This window comes from Diadema setosum, chromosome 17, assembly GCF_964275005.1.
Source record: "Diadema setosum chromosome 17, eeDiaSeto1, whole genome shotgun sequence".
Classification (NCBI taxonomy): Eukaryota; Metazoa; Echinodermata; class Echinoidea; order Diadematoida; family Diadematidae; genus Diadema; species Diadema setosum.
The window spans coordinates 12,130,181-12,145,499 of record NC_092701.1 but is presented as its reverse complement, the minus strand read 5'-3'; the positions used below and the strand labels follow the sequence as shown (position 1 = coordinate 12,145,499).

The following is a 15,319-nucleotide window of genomic DNA, read 5'->3' as shown; positions in this document are numbered from 1 at the left end:
ACACACACATACACACACACATGGACTCGTCTCTTATTCAAATGAATATAACCGCTTTTTTTCAGATTTCACTAGTTTTATGCGAATTTTTACTCTCCATACGCCAAACTGTGTTAAATTGCCCCCCTTTTTGTTTGTTTTCGCATGTAATGATGTTAACGACATGTTATCATGATAATATTACTGTGTGTAATATGCCGATTCATGCGCAAATATTCGGAAAGCAAGAAATCAAAAGATCGAATTAGATTATCAAAATAACATTTATTTCACGTGTAGTACTGCAGAGATGATAAGACGTTGTCTGTTCCAATGAACAGTGGTTAATACAAAACGTGGATAAAGAGCAATGGTAGAAAACTACACGTATATTGTCTACAGGAGAAAATAAACAGCGTGATATATTTCAGATGTTAGCAGGAGAGCAGAGTCCACTCTTTTTACAGAAACAATTCAAGCACATTGACACACGAAGGCTACTTTAGACAAACTGTTACCAGGACGAATTTCCACAGATCTATATTTCATCAAGTATTATTTCAACTTGTTATATTTGATGTATTTTCACCGAGAAATATGAAAATAATTTCAAATTAAAAATTGAGATCGAAGTGTTTTCATTCAATTCATTCATTTCAAGTAAATTAAGACTTTCTTCCCACAAAATATTTATCGAATTAAATAACGTGAATTTTGCAAGCAAAATAAAAAAAAAATGTAATGGTCGAAATAAGAAAGAACGTAACAATCAATTCTGAATCTAAGTTGCACCATAGAATATCTGTTTTCGAAATTTACTGGCCCGACATCAATGTTTAGTGGCCCTGGCTCAACGCTAATGTAAAACCCTGCATATACATAAAATACACATAATACGCAGCTATACATTTATATTCATAATAATAAAAATGTTCAAGTTTGCTCATATAGAGCATAAACATAATTATACAATGTAGTGTGCGCTCAAGAAAAAGTAAGATTATACAAGAACATTCATTTGCAATGACAATGATTATCATCATGCATGTATATAACATAATAGGTATAAATGGGCGAGCCCAGACATACGGTATATACATATCTTCTCATCATTAAATTGGCTTGAAGTTGTGACAAAAAGATCCCAATCATTCGAACTGGTATGCGATGTCCAGTCCTGCAGTCTTTTCCTTAAACCACTGGTCGAACATTTCATTCTGGGCCACAGTGAAGCGATTCTTCCACTGACCGGAAACTCCTGCAATGAGAAGAACACTGCCAACTGTATGATAAAGGAAGTACTTTAAAACACAGTAAATAATGACATGACAATAATGACATAATAACATTTTAGTGGTTAATCAAAATAAATTGAAACTATCACTCAAATTATATCATTCTTAACAAACACCATAGTTAGAATTTCAACGTTAATTCCCCCCCCCCCATTAATCTATTACGAATTTCGTGGAGGCCGCATATTACTAACATTAGTACAATAATTTCACGCAATATTGGTATTATCAATAGACTCAAGTTTCATATTCCATTGTCCTCTTTGTTGACGTTGTATTTTTCTCTAATTTTACCTTATCTTAATTACGGACTCCTAGCGTGGGGTAGTGCCCATCAAAACTTACTAGATAAATTACTTTTGTTACAAAAAAAGGTTATTCGTATTATTTGTGGCGTCCCGCCACGTTCCCATACAGAGCCATTATTTATTAAACATGAGATTTTGAAAATTAAAGATTTGTATTTTTTTCAACTTGGTCAGTTTATGTTTAATTACAATGTAAATGCACTTCCCAGTATTTTTAATTCAATGTTCCCACGGAACCAGTCTTTTCATGATTATCCCACTAGACAATCTAATGAGTTTCATTTACCCCTCCTGAGAACTTTATTGGCTCAGAATACATTTCTATACACTGGTCCTAGATTTTGGAACTCACTGAGCTGTGAAATAAAAAATTCCCCATCTTTGTATTCTTTTAAGCGCAAGTTGAAACTTTTTTTATTAAATCCTCCCTGACATGTTTTTTTTTCATTAACAGCTATAGCTTTTGTTAACCTCAGAGTTCATCATCCACCCACCAATCATTCAAACACTGAATTTATTATTACGTAAAGAAGTAGCCATTACAATCCTTGCTCAGCTGCATGCAGCACCAACTCTATGAAGCACATTCTCTACCATCCTCTGCTCCATTTCCCTTATTCAGCGTGTAGGTATTCTCTCATTCTCTCTTTTCTTCTTTCTTTCCTTCCATACTTTTCATCTATTCTGGCAAGTTGTGTCATGTTGTTGCGTTTCTTCTGTTTTGTCCCGTCCTGTCGTATATTATATTCGTCACAAGTGTTTGTAAATAAGTAATTTAAAGGTTTTATGAGTGGTTCACAATCTACAAGCTTTGCTTTTTAGTGGACCTCTCTATTCTTTCTTCTTTTTTTTTCAACTGAAGCATGACTTTGTATTATATATTTTTTTGCCAGTATGCGCTCCTATGTTTATTGATACCATTTATTAATTAAGACAAATGTTCTTTCTTTATGATGTAAAACCTGATTTATCTTGTGTTATGTTTTTGTTGAAAAAGAAAAAAGAAGAAGAATGAAAAATAAATGAATTGAATTGAATTGAATTGAATATCCCAAAATTGTGAAACGGGTCGAATTCCTTTAGACAGGCGCATCTCAAGCAATCTGCTTGTCTAATGTGAAAAAAAAAATATATTCTTTTTTTTTTTCAGGGTGAGAGGTGGTTCCATTTCCTCGACTTTCAAGGCAATCAACAAAACAGCTTAATGTTAAGCTCATCACATGTTTGTTAATAAACGGGAAACACAATGTTAATAAGAATGACTGTAGAGAAGATTAATTCGCAAATTGTCCATCGTACTCTCTATAATGAACAGAAATGCACCATCGCAACAACGTCTGGAAAATCTCAGCAAAATCCGAAATACCGCCAGATATTCCCGCCATCCATGACGCATCAAACTACGATAGAGCAAAAAAAAAAAAAAAATTACCCGTGAACAGAGCACATAAGAGCAACACGAAGACAACATACCTTTGTTCATGAACGAGAAGGCGTTGACCACCTTGTAGAAGTCCTTGTTGGTATCTTTCTCCTCCGTCGTCTTGGTCGTGTACGTTTTCTTCATTCCCTTGAACGAGCTGTGCTCGACCACCTTCTGGAGCTCCTCGTCGGTCAGATCAACGCCGATGTGGGTGGCCACCTGTCGTATACTGGTCACCGGATCCTTGTCAACATAAAGAGGACGGATAAAGGACAAACTAAGTTGTAACACTGGTCTATTTTGTCTCCTTGCTTTGAAAGACTCACGCAATTCCATCATCCATTCTCCGAATTTCATAATCTCAAATTGCTACGATTAAAGTTCCATGCACACACACGTGTGAAACGACTGCATGATTTTATTTTCGTTTGTGTAGAATGAAATTGAAACCTTGTTTCTATTTGCTTGAGCGCCTTTCAATTAGATAAGTTTTAGAAAATTTAGAGTAAAAATGTATTCCAAATTCAGATAAAAAAAGTAAGCGTAGCTGCCTAAGAATATTTGTATACACATGTAGAGCAGAAAAAAATATCAAGACTTTGTTCCTTTCATGAGTGCAGGGCACTGTGTCATGAAAGTTGTCATCCCTGAAAAGTTTCCAGACTCTGGCAATCACCATAGTAACAGGCAGTGACCAGATCTTCTCAGCTAATCAAAACCCATATTTAATAGTTTTATCTATTGATATTCCGCTAGGACGTTCACGGTCAGTGATGGATGAACCTTCTTCATGTCCTCGTAGAAAACGAAGAGAACATTTTCTTTGTCCCTGATGTTCCAGAACCGGAGGTTGTGATCTAGCCAAGGTCCATACGCCGCATCTGCCAAAGAAATTGTAGGGAAAGAAGTAATCAAACTATCAAATGAAGGGGTCGGTGCAATATAGTGCTATGCCACACTTTTGTCAAAATTGAGTTACATGCATTTTCATAATCCTTATCCTTCACTCTTACCTCCGTGAAAATATCATATTTGAATTCAACGAATAAGATGGTAAAAATGCATCCATTCATGTTTTATTAATGTACAATGGACTTTCCAAAGATTCAACAGCGATTATCTCAAAATGACTATTGTGTGAGTTAGCACTATATTGCACCGACCCCTTCAAATATCAAATTGATTAGTTACGGCGCACCTATATCTAAAGTTGTTTTCCCGTAATGCACCCCCATTACGATTTGATAGTATAAGTGCATGGACACTGGGCACGTAATTACGAGGTACCGAAGACGAATCCCACTCGCTGTGAACATCTGTGGAGAAGATTACATTTTTACCCACATTACCCCCATTGACCTATTTTGGGTATAAATGCAAAGATGATCATTGTAAAAGGATCGCAATGGCAGTGCACTAAAGAAGAGATCATTGTAATTTTTGTTCAACACTGTTTCTTAGAAGGCCACCCAATGCAAATATTGCTATATTATTGTCATTATCATTCTGTTCATGCTCAGATCAAAAGGGAGTTGTGATCATAATTATTAGCAAGGTTCTGCCTTTTCTGTTCTGACTTTTGCACAAAAAAAAAAACACAAACAAACAAACATTTTACAACAAACCAACACATGTCTATTTGGTTTTTATAATCTTTGCTCAGTGACAACGAAACCGCTTCCGACTCACTGTCCTCTAAGAAGGAATGCAGTAGCACCTCCCAAGGCATGTCAACAGTCTGTGGTCCTGTAGTGAGCATGTTGTACAGAGAATTGAGACAATCCTTAGGGTTCCGAGCCACGTATATTACCTTTAAAAAAAATCAAAGCGAAACATAGCAGTCACACGAGGATTGCAAAGCAGAATGAATAAGGTCTTGCCCAAGAACGTTTCAATGACATTCATTTTCCTTTCCTATATCTTTATTAGAAAATGCATTATACGTGCACCAAGAGCGCCCTACAAATTATTTTGCCTCTCACGGTATGGTGACATTGGTACACGTACATGACTTTGTTTGTTTGTTTTTAATCACCTGCAATATTCAAGGGCTTTTTAATATTCGATATGAAATCAACTATCATCCTCATATTGGTACAAGTCTTAAAAAAAAAAAAACTTTTTTTTTTTTTGTATCTAGCGTAAAAACGCTGAGCTGTATAAGAAGTGTTGACCTCCATCATGAGAAGTATAGGGTGTGATCGATATCAACTCTTGCTTACTGTTGCTCTCTCCTCCAGCTTTGGAGGCAACAGTTGGTGAGCAAGATGGGAGGAGATGACTCTTGGTGACGTTGCCTTGGCAATCACGTCAGCGAACGGTGACATATCCACGGGATTCTTCAGTTCTTCCTCGCGGTTTTTGGGGAACTTCTGTGCCGTGTTTATCATCTCTATAGTACTGGTATGTGTTAATCGGTCGATCTTTTCTGGCACGCCTCTTGAAAGTACGAGACCAACAATCTCCATCATCCAGTGGGTTCCTAGAAAAATAATAAAGTTATATAATTACATATCTTCAACATAATTATGTACATGCACAATATTCGCATCCATACATGTATGTGTTTGTTTGTTTGTTTGTGTGTGTGTGTGTGTGTGTGTGTGTGAGTGGGTGTCTGTAAGGTATTAAATCAAGAAGACAGACTTTCTTGCAAGAACTGAAAGAAAAACATGTTCGTGAACTTCCGCATACCATACCAATGTTATTAATGAGATGCTGCTGCCTATAGTTTATAGCCTCGTATTGCGGTGACCGGAAACAATGTCGTGTGTGATGACTTCTGTATGTCGACCTTGGACTACGAAAATAATTATGTTGTAAATTCGAGGATATTCTAATCATGATTATACCAACTTCTTTTATATCCAGTCTACGCTCACTGCATCACTGAAATATTACACTTATGTAGGGTTATGACATGAAGGAAAGTTCGTCGAGGGAATGCGACACGTGTCAAATTCACTCAAGTCATAATATACAAAATTAATAATGACTGCTATGAGTGGCACAGTTAGAATTATGGGCCCAAGGTGATGTGAAAACCATAGCTATGCCCGAAGCGAAGCTGAGAGCATAGTTATGGTTTTCACATCACCGAGGGGCTACATAATTTTAACTGTGCCCCGAATATCAAGCTGTCATTATTTGTTTTATATACCGAAAATATAGATTCCGAAATATACATGGTGTACTAGTAGATACCGTAGCATTCGTAATCAACGCTGATTGACAGCGCGGCGGTCGTATCATTGGTGCGTACATAGTGATCTATGTGCACGGGGTTGCGACCGTCTGTCTCCAAACGTATTTACAGGGCACAGTCGATCAACTGTGCCCCGGGCACAGTAAATCATGACGTCATTTTGATCAACAATGGGGCACAGTTATTTTCATGACTCACCTTTTAACCAATCATATGAGATAGTGGGGCAGATTATTTATTATGTGAAAAAGATGCTCACATCCGGCGGAAAGTATGAAATTTTGCATATAGGGGTATTTTGGGGCACTGATTTCAAAAATTGCAGGATCCAAGAGATCTGGCCACGGGGTCGGCCGCCATTTTGAATTCCAATATGGCCGCCGTCAATGATCCCTATCTTCAGTTCTGAATGGCATAAGCCATTGGCATTTCATGCATAAAAGCATGGTGATATGATGACTGCAATAAACAGATTTATTTTATATGTCTGACAAGCTGCACGGCAGTGAATATGAATTTTTATACAAAGTTGTCATGTTGGAGTGTTGAAAATCTCTATCTCGGGTTTGTAAATTAGGCTACCTGATTGAGCGCGCGTTTGTAACTGATTGAGTGCGCACTGCTGTATTTACATTGTGACGTCAGTGAAAGGCGCATTATGCTTCCTTTTTGCTGCACTTTTTGACATGCCCGTGAATATTAGTCGTGATGTTTGTCTTCGTAGCCACATTGGAATTCAAAATAGCAGGCATTGCGTTTGTCAGACACATCACATTAGTTAATATTTTAACTCAGTATGTTTAAATACTTGTTTACACCTAATTTCAGCGTCACTCACCACTTAGAAATCGAGATAGGGATTTTGAATATTTCGTCGAGGCGGCCATATTGGAATTCAAAATGGCGGCCATTCGATGTTTGTCAGACACTTCAAATCAATCTGTCATCAAATTCAATATGTCAAAACGCTCATGTGTGCCAAATTCTGGTGCCACAGGTCATTCAGAACTGAAGATAGGGATCTTTAAATTTGTTTTGTGATGGCGGCCATATTGGAATTCAAAATGGCGGCCGACCCCGTGGTCAGATCTCTTGGATCCGGCAATATTTGAAATCAGCACCCCATAATACCCCTATACGCAAAATTTCATACTTTCCGTCGGATGTGAGCATCTCGGCCAAATTTTGTTACATAATATCTGCCCTACTAAGAGGATTCATGAGGTATATCTACTTTATACTCTATAAATCATGCCGTCAAATTTGTTTTGTGCAGAAGTGTGTATAGGCTTTGAGTTTATAAAAAAAAAATATGCGCATGAACATGTAATTTACGAAGATATTGATGACATCTAAATGGATAAGATAGTATTAATACTGAGTATTTTGAAGGAAGGTGTTTGGTCACAAGAGCACCAGAGAAGAGGTTAGCCTTGAGCCGGACGTTGAGGGAAATATCCGCTCGGCTCCACTGGTTTTCTTTTTTTTAAAGGTCCTGTTTAACTTTGGGAGCAGTGATATATATAAAAAAAAAAAAATGTTCAAGATATCGCTTTTAAATCATATGTCTAGGTCAGTTGTATCACAAAACATCCTACCATATTTTTTTTTTTTTGCAATAAAGCCTAAATCATAAGGAGATAACACTATTTTTCTCATTAAACCATAACTGTAGACAGTTTAGTCCAGAAACATTAACATTTGTTATTATAGTTATTGTTCACATGTTGTATATTTAAAGATACTTAACATTGATTATACTGGTTCAACTTTTACATTGTCTATCCCTAACTCACATTTTAGAACTATTTTGAAGCACTATTGCTGGGTTTCTGTTTCATCTGCCAATGGTAAATTATGCCTGTAAGTCTCGACCTTTTAGCCTCACAGCACAACTGCGTAAAAATAGAACTTCTGGTGTAGTCAAACGTGAATTGTTTTGAAGCGAACAATTGGGGCAAACCACGAAATGCTTTTGTTTGCGAAATATAAAAAAACAACAACATCACAATCCTGACAGTATCTGGAAAATTACATCATCCTTAAACAGGTCTGGTAACAATCGATTCTTCACATTGCAGCATATCACTTTAGTAGGTGCAGTATAGGCCTGTAATGTCAGAGTGCAGATTGAGGAAGTGCGTTTCATGCATGTAGGCATTTGTATGTGAATGGCGGTCCTATAACTGTGTGGTATAGAGAAGTATAGTACTTTACAGTTAATGAAACAAACAACATTTCACAATATTGTAGCAAAACAGAGACACAAGTTATTACCTCGATCTTTTATAGTGTGACAACAGGAATGGGAGAATATGATATTGTTATCGTCACTTTCATTTCATTTCATTTATTTCCATATCCAAATAATACAAATTTATTGCTACGTAGGATTAACAATTTGTACAAGAAGGTGGGAGTGTCATAAAGCAAATGCAAACAATAGTATAGCAAAAGTATAGTACATACACACCTGCAACTACAAGCACATATGAACCTTCGTAATATACAAATAATTTGATCTGCATGAAATCACTGAGTTGAACCTAGCTTTAGTAACGAATATGGAGGGAACTTGCATAAGAAGCGAAGCTTGTACAATTAGCAAGTTCCCCGAGTAAAGAAAAAAAGGGAGAAAAAAGTCAACATCCTAAGTATCATCTAAACCATGATTACACTTTAGTACACATCACCATCATCATCATCATCATCATCATCACAAAATCACTCCTACACTGTAGGTTATGATAAAGATCAGAGTGATAGATGAACGTGTACCTGATTTAGGATAGGTGCAGACCCACACGTCGTTCGGACGAACTTCGAACGTCTGCATCGCGTCGATACTGGAGTCCAAGACGGCATTGGGATACATAATGCCCTTGTACATGTGGATCTGATTTACATATGCAGGTTCGTTTGCCGCCATTTTGTTGGTCCGTCAGTCCTGTATGAGTTTAGATGAGGAAATGAGATGCAACGGGCATTGAAGTACATCCAACATGCTATGCTCAGCTTTAGACGATAATATTTGCAACCATTTTCTTACCTCAAGAGGACACCAGTTTTTGTTTTGTTTTTGTTGTTGTCGTTGTTTTTGTTACCTTTATTGAAGAGATCCTATCTTGCTCTTAATAGCAAATGCCATAGATAATCGTACAACTTTCAGTCTCTACGACATGTTGTATACAGTTAATCGACGTTCAGGATAATGTATGATTGTAAGTACGTGTGCTTCTGTCTCTATTGTTCCGTCTTTTTTTCAAAGAAATATAACGTATGCACACAAAATAATCATATATGATTTTTGTTGGGGAGTAACGACTTAATGATGCTAGAATCATTCTCGCAACAGACTATATGCAATGGGAGGTCTATATCACCCTCTTCAGAATGCTATGGCTCAACCTTTGTCCCTTTGTAATGGCTACGCTGTAGATTATACCATTATATGTATATGCCGCAAAGTACAGCAATACGCAGCGATATGCTATACACAAAGGTGTGACCGAGGCGTACCAGACTTTCTGCAATGGGCGGTGTCATCTATCACCTATTTTAGAATGCTATTATGAATATTGGTAAATCTTTATCCTTTTGTAACAACTAAAATGGTGTTGTCGCTTCAAGCCTTATGTGTCCGGTTCCTATACCAATTCAGCTGACCTTGTTCTTTTGCCTGCTTAGAGTGTCAATATTGCAGGATTTTTGATAGCGACGCTCTAGTAACAGATCAGCATCATTTCAGTTTTGTAGTATCATTCGGGATTGAAACGTTCAGTCCATCACAGCCATGGGCGTAAATCCCGGGGGGATGGGGGGGATATATCCCCCCCTGAAATGGAGGAGGGGGGGATGGCCTGTACAATCATCCCCCCCTGAATTTTGAACAAAAAAATGGAGGAAGCAGAAATGTGATTGTATCAATTTTGGCATATTGCATGACGTTTGTACGCCGGCCTTCAGACAGGTAACAGAGCTGAACAGTATTCTATCTTGTAGGAAAATGTATACATAATTTTCTCAAGCGCTCGCTCACTTCGCTCGCTCGCGAAGAAAGTAACATCGACATACACTGTAAGGTATGGCTCAGACGTTGACAACGTCAAATAGTATAGGCCTTATTATGTAAACATGCTATGACGCGAGTAACTGGGGACCATCTGCAAGATAATGTACGAAAACAAACAAACAAACAAACAAACAATAACAAAAACTATATCACCATAATTGAACTCCCTCCATTTCCTGAATCATTCCTGAGAAACGACAATGACTGGTGACTCAGTCAGGATACATCTATGAGCATACCCAGGGAAGATCAGGGGCGTCGAATCTATCTCGGGGGGGGGGGGGGGGGGGGCAAAGGGCATTTGCCCCGCCCCTACGGAAGTGTTTAGGCAGACAAATCATTTATCCCCCAAGCAATTCCCGAGATGAGGACAAATCTCGAACTTTCTTAATGGAAAATTGTCCAAATATCGCCAGAACTACGCACCAGATCGTTGTACAATTGTATTGCAATCATAAACATGCAAAAGCTCCGCTATACAGGATCCCTTTCGATAGACTTTGTACACTTTTGAGATTGACGTATATTTCCCTAATTTATCAAAGAGTGTGCAGCAGATCTTTCACTTAACAAAAGCACCCTCATATGCAGAGGCGTCGATGGGGGAGGGGGATGGTTCCCCCATAAAAGTGGGACAAACAAAAGCGAAAAATATAGCTACAAACGGCAGTGTTTGGAGTGTAAAATGTCAAAATTTTAAAGCTCGCTCGCATCTAATCGCTATGCCATTCTCCTGATGCTGCTGCCAGTGAATGGCAGCAGTTGCGCCCGGTGCGCCCCGGCCCCTTAATTTCCAAAGCGAAAAATATAGCTACAAACGGCAGTTTTTGGACTGTAGAATGTCAAAATTTTGAAGCTCGCTCGCTTCGCTCGCTCGCATTTAATCATTATGCCATTCTCCTGATGTTGCTGCTAGTAATTGCCAGTAGTTTTCGCCTGGTGCGCCTCCTTAATTTCCAAAGCGAAAAATATAGCTACAAACGACAGTTTGGGGGACTGTAAAATGTCAAAATTTTCAAGCTCGCTCGCTTCGCTCGCTCGCATTTAATCATTATGCCATTCTCCTGATGTTGCTGCTAGTAATTGCCAGTAGTTTTCGCCTGGTGCGCCTCCTTAATTTCCAAAGCGAAAAAATACAGCCACAAACGACAGTTTGGGGGACTGTAAAATGTCAAAATTTTCAAGCTCGCTCGCTTCGCTCGCTCGCATTTAATCATTATGCCATTCTCCTGATGTTGCTGCCAGTAACTGCCGGCAATTTTTGCCCGGTGCGCCCCCCTTAATTTCCAAAGCGAAAAAATACAGCCACAAAGGACAGTCTTTGGGACTGTAAAATATCAAAATTTTCAAGCTCACTCGCTTCGCTCGCTCGCATTTAATCGTTATGCCATTCTCCTGATGTTGCATGCTGCCAGTAATTGCCAGCAGTTGCGCCCGGTGTGTTCCCCCCCCCCTTGATTAAATTCCAAAGCGAAAAAATACAGCCACAAACGACAGTATGGGGACTGTAAAATGTCAAAATTTTCAAGCTCACCCTTAATTTCCAAAGCGAAAAATATAGCTACAAACGGCAGTTTTTGGACTGTAGAATGTCAAAATTTTGAAGCTCGCTCGCTTCGCTCGCTCGCATTTAATCATTATGCCATTCTCCTGATGTTGCTGCTAGTAATTGCCAGTAGTTTTCGCCTGGTGCGCCTCCTTAATTTCCAAAGCGAAAAAATACAGCCACAAACGACAGTTTGGGGGACTGTGAAATGTCAAAATTTTCAAGCTCACTCGCTTCGCTCGCTCGCATTTAATCATTATGCCATTCTCCTGATGTTGCTGCCAGTAACTGCCGGCAATTTTTGCCCGATGCGCCCCCCTTAATTTCCAAAGCGAAAAATATAGCTACAAACGGCAGTTTGGGGACTGTAAAATGTCAAAATTTTGAAGCTCGCTCGCTTCGCTCGCTCGCATTTAATCATTATGCCATTCTCCTGATGTTGCTGCTAGTAATTGCCAGTAGTTTTCGCCTGGTGCGCCTCCTTAATTTCCAAAGCGAAAAAATACAGCCACAAACGACAGTTTGGGGGACTGTGAAATGTCAAAATTTTCAAGCTCACTCGCTTCGCTCGCTCGCATTTAATCATTATGCCATTCTCCTGATGTTGCTGCCAGTAACTGCCGGCAATTTTTGCCCGGTGCGCCCCCCTTAATTTCCAAAGCGAAAAAAATACAGCCACAAAGGACAGTCTTTTGGACTGTAAAATATCAAAATTTTCAAGCTCACTCGCTTCGCTCGCTCGCATTCAATCGTTATGCCATTCTCCTGATGTTGCATGCTGCCAGTAATTGCCAGCAGTTGCGCCCGGTGTGTTCCCCCCCCCCCCCCTTGATTTCCAAAGCGAAAAAATACAGCCACAAACGACAGCATGGGGACTGTAAAATGTCAAAATTTTCAAGCTCACTCGCTTCGCTCGCTCGTATTCAATCGTTATGCCATTCCCCTGATGTTGCTGCCATTAACTGCCAGTAGTTGCGCCCGGTGCGCCCCCCTTAATTTCCAAAGCGAAGAAATACAGCCAAAAGCGGCAGTTTTGGGACTGTAAAATGTCAAAATTTTCAAGCTCGCTCGCTTCACTCGCTCGCATTATGCCATTCTCCTGATGTTGCTGCCAGTAATTGCCAGCAGTTACACCCGGTGCGCCCCCCTTAATTTCCAAAGCAAAAAAATACAGCCACAAAGGGCAGTTTTTGGACTGTAAAATGTCAAAATTTTCAAGCTCACTCGCTTCGCTCGCTCGCATTTAATCGCTATACCATTCTCCTGATGTTGCTGCCAGTGATTGACAACAGTTGCGCCCGGTGCGGCCCCCCTTGATTTCCAATTAAGCGAAGAAGTATAGCTACAAACGGCAGTTTTTAGCATGTAAAAGCATTAGGGCCTATGTCAAAATTTTCAAGCTCGCTCGCTCCGCTCGCTCGCATTTAATCGCTATGCCATTCTCCTGATGTTGCTGCCAGTGATTGACAGCAGTTGCGCACGGTGTGCCTCCCACCCCTTAATTTCCAAAGCGAAGAATATAGCTACAAACGGCAGTTTTTGGACTGTAAAATGTCAAAATTTTCAATGTAAAAAGATTTCACCGTGGGAGGGAGAAACCCCCCTACCATACCCTCCCCCCCCCCCCTCGCTTGCTTCGCTCCCTCACGATCTCATAACCGCTCCCCAATCATGTCTACGCCGGTGATAGGCCCCACTATTTAGTAGGCCTTCGCAGTGATGTCGCACAGGCGGAGCAAGAGCTGAAATACCACGATTTAGTCATTCAATAATATATTGTGAATATTTCATTTTCTATTGGTTTTTTAAAGAAAAAAACAAACAAAAATTTCACCAAAAGTGTGCACCAGATCGCTGAATTTCAGGTCTGAAAATGCAAAATCTTCCTCGTGTGGGAGAGGGACACCCCCCCCCATACACACCCTCCCCCCGTTAACCCGGTCGCTCCGCTCTCTCTCTCACAGATATTTCAAAAACAAAAAATGTCTTCATACTTTTAAGGTCTGATTTTCCGCCGCAAGTCATCTGACAAGCAAAAAAAAAAGCAACAACAAGAACAAAAAGTCTTCATATTTTTGCTGCCACTTTCCTCTCACTTTATATTTCATGCAAAAGAGTGGGACATCCGATCCCTGTAAAGTGTGCGTTGGGGGGGGGGGGGGCACCAAGCTTCTTCTCCCCCCCCCCCTCCCCCCCCCCCCCCTAAACAACCAAGGCTGCGCCGGTCCGGTTATGGGCTTGTAATCGTGGTGATGGTGACCATCCCCCCCACTCCTCAGTACGGATTTACGCCGTTGATCACAGCCAGATCTCACACTCGACTGCGAACGAATAAAGAGATCCGGCTTGAAAAGGAAACAGCAATACAATATTGACTAAACACACAGAGCAGTTTGCAGTAACGGTGCATTATACCACTCTCGAGCAGAACTGCCTTCCCTTTCAAGTGCATGTGTTTCTACACTGGAAAAGATCGGTGCTAAACACAAATCAATGTCAATACATGGGCCACACCGACAGGTGTAGAAGTATGTTGTGATGGTGTTGAAAAGCGTTCCCCTGCATGATGGCACTTCGTGGTGACACTGTATAGCTGGTGATATTTTTGACACTGCGCTACTGGTGTTATTTCAATAATAACACTACATGATGCTGACATGACACTGCTGGTATTAATTCCAATGGTAAAACCCCCGCCCAGTGTGAATAGGGGACCACACGAACTGGTGTTATAGTGGTGTAGGCCTAAATGTGTTCACAACGTTGTCCCCCCCCCCCCCAAAAAAAAAAAAATAATAATAATAATAAAATAAGCACTTTGTCGGAAACTTATTGATAGTCTCGTTGAAGTTCAAAATCAACAAGAGAAGAACAGGAACTAATTCAGGGGCGGATCCAGGAATTCCGTAAAGAGGGGGCGTGTTTACAAAATTAAAGGGGGGGGGCGCACGCACCCCTCCCCCATTTTTTTTTATTTCTTTTGTTTCAACAAAAAATAAAGGGGGGGCGTGCGCCGGTTGCGGTCCTCCCTGGATCCGCCCCTGTAATTACCTATCAAAAACAGTTATATAATCAAATAAGTGACAAGAAGATGTTAATAGAACACCACAAGTGAGCAGCTGATATTCAACACCACCTCAATGTTTCATACTTAACAGCCGACTTTTTGCATGAACCGTCAGTTTCTGACCTAGCTTACTACTAGTTGCCTATGGAATCGTCGCGGACATACTGACTAGTGCATGCCGTATCTCATGCATGAACCAGCACGATCAGAAATCACATGAGAAATAATGGCAAAGAAAACATAACAGTAAATTTTAGTACGCGAGATAACGGCATCATTTTAAGAGCTGGAATAAACAAGACATTTTGCAGCACACAAAGACCACAAACATCGTACTTACCCTCCTTTCTTCAGAGCACACCGATGCCTCAATGTGCACGGATTTATCCATGCCGTGACACGGTTGCCTGCCTTCCAAATTTCC

The 15,319-nt window shown here is 39.9% G+C and overlaps 1 protein-coding gene across 1 annotated transcript; it reads right to left on the bottom strand.

Moving 5' to 3' along the window:
- Positions 1–1,127: 1,127 nt before the first annotated feature.
- Positions 1,128–9,139, bottom strand: LOC140241257 (sulfotransferase 1B1-like). The gene is made up of 6 exons (XM_072321005.1): positions 8,989–9,139; positions 5,228–5,487; positions 4,695–4,815; positions 3,789–3,886; positions 3,056–3,248; positions 1,128–1,237 (listed from the first exon to the last, which is right to left on the bottom strand). The coding sequence occupies exons 1-6, from the start codon at positions 9,137–9,139 to the stop codon at positions 1,128–1,130; spliced, it is 933 nt and encodes a 310-aa protein (XP_072177106.1).
- Positions 9,140–15,319: the final 6,180 nt, after the last annotated feature.